This window comes from Amphibalanus amphitrite, unplaced genomic scaffold (genome assembly GCF_019059575.1).
Source record: "Amphibalanus amphitrite isolate SeventyFive unplaced genomic scaffold, NRLGWU_Aamphi_draft 000300F_arrow, whole genome shotgun sequence".
Taxonomy (NCBI): domain Eukaryota; kingdom Metazoa; phylum Arthropoda; class Thecostraca; order Balanomorpha; family Balanidae; genus Amphibalanus; species Amphibalanus amphitrite.
Window position 1 is genome coordinate 371,689 of NW_024881795.1, and position 7,526 is coordinate 379,214.

The following is a 7,526-nucleotide window of genomic DNA, read 5'->3' on the forward strand; positions in this document are numbered from 1 at the left end:
TCAGCTTTGATGAATTTTGGATAAAGTTTGAGATAAATTGGCAAAACATCAATGTCGGCATTCCTCGTAGATCATTTATCCCATTTCCGGCTTTCCCCGCAGTCCGGGGCAACGCCGAAAAAGTCAGTTCTATGATATTTTTAGTTTTTGCGCTTAACGGTATGCGAATTCATCAAATGCGCCTGGTATGTTTGAAAGACAAAAGACTGGCCTCTCGAATGACGCCAACAAGAATAGCTTATATTGTCTACCTTGCGTGCTACGGGCGTCAGAAAAAAGTATTCGGCGTTCCCCCAACTTCCCCTAATGTGCCGCATAAGCTTTGGCGTTATTTCATGAGCGTAACATTTGGTTCGCATGCCTTCATGTACCTGTAAAGACAATCTGAAGAAAAACACAGAATTCACATTGACTTACAAGCGATATCATTATATGCTGTATACTTCGTAACACCACTGCACTAAGCTTCGTTTCGAAACGCTGCCACAAGCTTCATCAGAATCTATAAAACTCCAGCAAAGCCACCAAAAGCGAGCACAGTCTCGCTTCCAACAGATGACAAGACACAGGCTTAGGTGGAAGCAAAACACACGAGAGGACACCACCAGACATACACCTTTTTAGGCCAAGTATAGACAGTGCACACTTTTCAGTAATGGTGCAACCGATTTCTACAGTTTGCCATAGACAGACTATGCTGTACTGTCGAAATCGCTTGCACTGTTACTGAAATGTGCGCACTGCCGCCCAAATTGGACGTACAATTGGTGTAGAACACACGAACATATCTTTGCACTCATCACATAAGCGTAGATGTATCGGGCATCAGATCTTTATATTCACTGAATTGACATAGAATTAAATCAGATCTATACTAGACGTCTGTCATATTATACAGACTGGCGCAGAATGACATCAGATCTATAAAAGACGTTTGCTTGATTATACCTTGGACAGTTTCTATCAAAAGGCACAGCAAGTTACTTTTGGTGCCACAAAGAAGTGACTTGAGGTAAATTCGTACAAACGTTTGCAAAATAGAATGCATTGCTCAATGCTCAAGTGATAAAGATAAATAGAAAATACACGATCTTGTCAAAAACAGCACGGAAGGCGTCTCACCAATCCATAAGGCATTTGCACAAAATATCGACGAGCATTCAACTATATCATGCGACAGTGTGCAACGCAATATCAATATTGACGCCAGGATTCTATCATTCAATCCTATGTCGGTCGCTATCCCACACAAATGGCAGACAGGGCGGCTCAAAACCGCGCCAGCACAGGATTCAGACGTTCTTCAATAGCTCTTCACGTCTTCTTTTCTTCACACGTCACTATATACGTTTCACGTCTACCCAGATCGCAACTAACTAATCGTCCTAAAAATACTGCCAGAAAAGGTATCGACATTTTATATAAGCACGTAAAATAAAATGTAAAAGTAGCTAAGTTAGAGGTGAAAGTACAATATGGTAGGCAGTAAAGTATCTTAGGAAGCAAAAACACTTTTAATGACTAGACAAATAGTTATCAAATACCTGCACAGAAACTGGTTAGAAGTGACGCTCAAAGGAAAATATCTTTTACAAATGGGGCGTAAAATTCACCCACACAAGTGGATTGCTGGCTAGTGCATATTACATAATATATATGCATGCGTTATACTATCTATAAACCAGAGAGCAGTAGCACTAAAGCTATAAACATTTCTAACCTTCACCATAGCTAGAAACTGCAAACGTATTCCACGACCCATCACAAATGTAAATAAACTACACTTGCAATGACCACCCAAGCAAAAATAAACTTATCTTGTTATTCCTAATGGCACGAACGGTCGCCAAGCTCTCTCGCTGGCATACTGTAAGCTATGCACCAGCGAGAAGGCCCAAGCAGACAAAGCATCAGTGCTGCTTTGATCGAAGGCGGGACGCATCTGTATAGTGGAGCCCACGAGGCGATTATCGTTTCGGCGTGGGGATGGTGCCCAGAGTCACCGGAATGTGAACGTCGCATACCTGTGGAGCAAAGAGCAGTTTAGGCGGGTATAGGAGGATCCAGTGAAGTATTACGGATACCGTAAACGGTTATGTTATTTGTATGTTCATTGTTCATCGAGCTATATAGGCATGCTGTACTGATCTCAGGCAGCTTTTGCAAAATTGTCAGGCGATATGTCGTAGTGTCAATAAAAATATCGTTTTAGTACTTCACAGCATAGAGAAAGATCGAAGTAATCGATCTGACAATAAGAAGCAAATGACGCAATGACCTGACTGACGAATAAACCAATACCTACCAGATTTGACCGGTCGCTGTGACTTGTTAAACAAGAAAATGGCACAATGACCAGGCTTAACCCTCGCCCGTATAGGGGGGGGGGGGTCGAACGGACCCCCCCCATGGTTTTTCGCAAATAACTCGCGTAAAAAGCGGCCGATCGCGACGAAACTTTCAGTACCCTCGCGTTCATCAATTTCACACCTACCCTGAAAATTTCATGACCCTGACCCAAATGACCTTTGACCTGTGGCCTACTTTTCGAGACCATGTTTGGTTGGAATCGCGATTCGGCGTATGTCGGCTCGCATTAGCCGCGCGTTTGCAGTCTTTTCGTGGTTTCAAGCGTTCAAACATGTGATATGATGTTGCTCTCATGCATTAGGGTGGGTGTGAAGGTCACCTGAAGGTCAGGTCAGGTCATTGACCTTTGATGACCTCGGTTCACTTTTTCGAGTTTTACATGTTTCTAGGCCAGTTTTTGGAGCTGAATTCGAATTTAGCAACCATATGAACATTTACGAAGTAGTTTTGGTGCCTTCGTAACATGTTACGAAGCTGTCAGAGGCGGTTGCCACCTACTACGAATACCCTTACTGGTTGACCTGACCTGACCCGACCTGGCCTTAATACATGAAGACATCATCTGTGATCAAAACTAACATGATATTCGTGATCAGCACCCCGAAAAACCCCATAGCAGCCACACTTTACGACGTTCTAACAGGGCCCGATTTTCCCGCCTTTGGGGTCATTGACCTGACCTGCAAGGTCAACCAATGACCTAGGACCTTAAAATTGGGTATCATCGGCTTCCTCTCGTCACGGGCAACACGCTCGTTTTTTCCGCGAAGCTCTGGCTCGATCAGGGGCGAAACGGCAAGGGGGGGTCCAACGGACCCCCCCCCCTTATACGTTCGCGGCTGGAAAAACACCAATACGGGCGAGGGTTAATTTGACGTAGCAAAAAAATACAATTACCTGACCTCACGACTCACCGCATCGAACAAAATGACCGGACCTCACCGCAACAATCACGAGTGTAGCTTGACCTTGCAGTAGCCACTATCACCTGGCCCACGGAATATATAGTCTACGATAACCTACGACAAGCTACAACAATCTAGGACTGTCATAGACTATATACATTCCGTGCCTGACCTTTGATCTGTCGCTATCACCTGACCTTGCCAAAGTCACAGTGCCTTCACCTTGACGTAGTAGGTGACACTGATGATGCGACAGAGTGCCAGGTCGTCCATGGTGATCTCATCCTCCGGTACGGTGAGTTGAATCCGGTGCCACGCGCTGGCCGCTTTCCCCGGCTTCACTGTGGCTATGGACGTGCGTTCCTCGTTGTAGTTTTTCTTTCCTTCACGGGCCACCACTAGCTGTAAGAGGTAGAAAAAGGGAGTGAGAACAGATAAAGGTGGAGGATGAGAGGCCATCAGGAAGAAGCAACGGATGAAAACAAAAGTTACGAGGGAATTCGGAGTTGATAGGAATTCAATTTTATCCTAGCATGCGCCACTGATGCTCAACCCATTGCGCTGCTTCTCAAGAATACATTATAAAACACATTCGCTCAATAGCTTGTAAACCACTCAGGCAGCCAGCAAAATTGTTGAATAACGACATAATATGCATTCCCTGTTACAATCCACTTTCTAAGAAACAGTTTTGCCACCAATTAAGGTAAACGTGCAAGAGATATCTCAAAGGCAACACCCGACATAGCGTCGCCCTTTTATTAAAACAGCTTAAAAACATCAGTCAGGACTTAGTTAAGAGTGATTACAGTGACAGAACCAGGGTGAAAGCTTATCAACCAGGGTCATCTAGAAATTGGCCTCAAGCACGCCATGCTCGTCTTTTGTTGCGCAATCTTGTGCAGGCCGCCGAAAGCAGACACTTCATATTCAAGCCAACGAAACTACACATAACAAATGATCAATATCATTTCAAGGTTTTAAGGCGTGAATTGTGAAAAAATGTTGAAAAAAGAAAACAGCAACGTTAGCATCGAGAATGAGAAATAAATTTATAATGTTCTTGGGAGTTGATGGCGCTTACTTTCGAAGCAATCACCAACCGGGTAGGAATGAGGATTGGGACACCCTCTCTCACGCCTTTGATTGCAGATGAGGGGATATGTGTTACCAAAGGACGTAGACCCTGGGCCTGTTTCACGTCCACTGCCAGCACGCTGTCAGCACAAGTGTCAAATAGGGTTGCCATGGAAACGCGTTTCTCTAACACTACCACAATATGTGACGTCAGCTCGCGAAATGAGCTGGCAGCGTACTGCTAGGCTGCTGCTAGCGGCCGTGAAACAACGCCCCTCACCCACCCGTTTCAGTTTGACGTGTCCATCCAGCTGAGCCAACTCTGTGTAGACGCCGTCACTCGCGTCGATCCACAGGTCAATGGTCTCTCCGGCCACGTAGCCCTGCTTGGCGACGGTGACACTAAACCCCCCCGGGTTACCGTTCCACATAGTCCACTTGTCTTCACGTAGCATCTTCAGCGGAGCCTGGCGACGGAGCGTGGATATTTGGAGGACGTCAGAACGGGGCGAGATGGTCTTTAATTAATACAGTGATCTTCATAGTACATATGTCACATGATAACCATACACTTTACCTACAGGTAGTGCCCACAATAGGGATATGAACTGACGAAGTAGGTTAACGAGTTTAATGCGAAAAACGATAGGAAACTCACGAGTATGTAACGATAGTTTCATGCTCTAGCCATATTTCAATCGGTAATCAGTGCCTATGAACGAGTAAACAATCGTATCGGTGTATTAATTTAACTCGTATATAACCTAATCCAATCAGCACGATACCTACTGCTTTCAACAGTCGCCAGGCTTCCTCCCATACTCACAGCGAGATCAAAGCACTGACTGAGGTCCCGCTGCGGCAGAATCCTCAGCTTGACCTCCTGGGCGCCATCCCAGGACCACATGCTACTGCTCTTCAGTCGGGCCTTCAGCAAGAACACCACCTTGGCTTCATGGTACTTCATCGTGTGCGGCAGCCGCTCCGGCAGCGGGAAGCTGAAGGGAAGCTGGTGCTGGCCGGGGGGCAGGGATGTTTCTCCGGTAGTGGCTGAGGAGGGGGGAGGCGACGAGGGTCAGGTGGAACACGAATCTGTAGAGAAACTGGGGTTAAATGTGGGTGACGCAGGTGCGTATGAAATGTGGCATTACTTGTCCCCGAAAGCATAAAACTGATAAATATATGTGGAAAAAATACAATAATCTTAAATTGCTTAAATGGGCATTACTCGAGTTACCTTTGCGAGAGTTTCGGTTGTAACTCATCCCACACTAATGATCACGCAAAAGTCCGCTGTTGTTACGAGAGGGGGCAATACACCTCCCATCTCCCAAGTCCCAAAGAACCACCTGTTCCCAGTCTCTTCACCTGAACGAAGCGGAAGGTCCAGTCGAAACAGATCCTGAGTTTCCGAGTAGTTGGTATCATTTTCTTCCCATTCTGTCTTAGCCTGGACTCGAACCTTGAGAAGCATCGCTGAAACAAGCGTTTATTTAATGATTTGGCGGCTAACCTGAATAGTGATACATATCCGTGTGGCTTAGTGGATAATGCGTCCGTCTCGTTACTTGGTGACGAGTTCGCGGTCGGGAAGCTCCATGTCGTTCAGTCGTTTGACCCGCATTACCAGCTGGCAAGTGGCAGGGGAGGGCCACCTAGAACTGGGTGGACAAAGATTCTACATCATCCGGCCAATCCCGTTCAAGGTCAGCGGGGCTCGGCTGCGGTTATGGAACGTGATTGGCTGGACGATGTAGAAGCTTCATCGTCCGAGACTCGAGAGACGTCGCACGCGGGGAAAAATTATCATCAGGGTACCAGGTGCAGGCAAGGTAAGATGGCACTGGTGGGTCTGTGGTGTCTTTTGCAACAAGCAGTGCTTAGTGTGGTACCCAGACCCAGAGGCCAAAGGTACGCATTCAGCTGAGCAAAATTTCTTTAAAATCATTGAAGGTCAGTAAGTGTATTCTGTCTAGTCAGTGAGCTTCAAAGTTGCTGGCACAGAGTCAACAGTCAGCCTCCTTATCCACTCAACCACCAGGTGAGTTGACCAGGGCCCTGTTCGGTCACTGTTTTTATATCAGCATTTTATGTCGGTTTTCCCCATATAAGGAAAATATGGCTGGCGCTTCTTGGACTATCATTGGTCTAACGAATAGACCACTTGAATTCCACCAATGAGGAACCAAGAAGTAGCAGCATGCTCGTAGCCTGCTGATAAATAAACGGGGGCAAACAGAGCTAGGGTGAGCCACTACAACAGGGTTTGCTGAGTTTTTTCCTGGCTACAACTGCATTAATTATGTAGGTACCACTGTGATTCCAGTGATACTGAATACTTACAGCTGAACTTGTGACTTTTGTGGCCATCGATGGTGACAACGACAGAGCCGTTGACTGTCTCACCACACCGAAAGGCAGTCTCTCCAGGCCGGTCCGACCGGCATACTATATTCGTACTCTGTACCCCCATGGTTTGTCTGGAATGAAAAACAGCAACGTCAACGTTAATGGAACTAGCTGTGGGAATAAAATGAAGGCCTTCATTTCATAGTCAGGGACCCAGGTCCAGGTCCCTGACTCCCCGGCCCCCGCAGTCTTTTAGCTTCGGGGTAATGTTATCAGCAAATGAGTAAAAATAAAGCATTCAGGTTGTTAAAACAGTACTGACTACCTACAAATTATTCACCCTGAAAATAAATTATGAGTTCGCTGGTCAAACTTAAACCTACATTACTTATCGAATGAACTGGGGATTCCCCAATCACCCCCCAATCGTGCCCCCAATCAAGCCCCCAATCAAGGCCATATAACCCCCCCAATGTGAATGCCCCCACTTCAACTCGCATTTCACAACAGCAACAGAGACCCTTGACAAATTTGCTAGAATTCTGTTCAAAATAAATCATCGAAACGACTTTCTGCTAGCGCTAGCATTTAGATTCCATTACGCGACGTTCTATTCGTCTGCATCCTTAAAGGGACCCTCCCACCTTCAAAAAAGTTAATGAATTGGCATGAAAGTGATGTCGCTCGGTTCAGAAAGAGCAAAAATGAATATCCACTAAATTTCATCGAAAAATATTCACCGGTTGCGTATTTACAAATTGCAACCGAGCTCCGCCGTGGGGTAAGGTGGGCAGGGGTTTTCGCACTACGGCTGCGGTTGAACTA

At 46.1% G+C, this 7,526-nt stretch overlaps 1 protein-coding gene across 1 annotated transcript; it reads right to left on the minus strand.

Moving 5' to 3' along the window:
- Positions 1 to 402: 402 nt before the first annotated feature.
- LOC122387853 (arrestin domain-containing protein 2-like) lies at positions 403 to 7,181 on the minus strand. Its single transcript, XM_043378420.1, has 7 exons — positions 7,170 to 7,181; positions 6,696 to 6,832; positions 5,721 to 5,828; positions 5,179 to 5,402; positions 4,637 to 4,819; positions 3,498 to 3,677; positions 403 to 2,024 (listed from the first exon to the last, which is right to left on the minus strand). Exons 2-7 carry the CDS (start codon positions 6,823 to 6,825, stop codon positions 1,968 to 1,970), a joined length of 882 nt encoding a protein of 293 aa, XP_043234355.1. The 5' UTR covers positions 6,826 to 6,832; positions 7,170 to 7,181; the 3' UTR covers positions 403 to 1,967.
- Between the last annotated feature and the right edge of the window lie 345 nt (positions 7,182 to 7,526).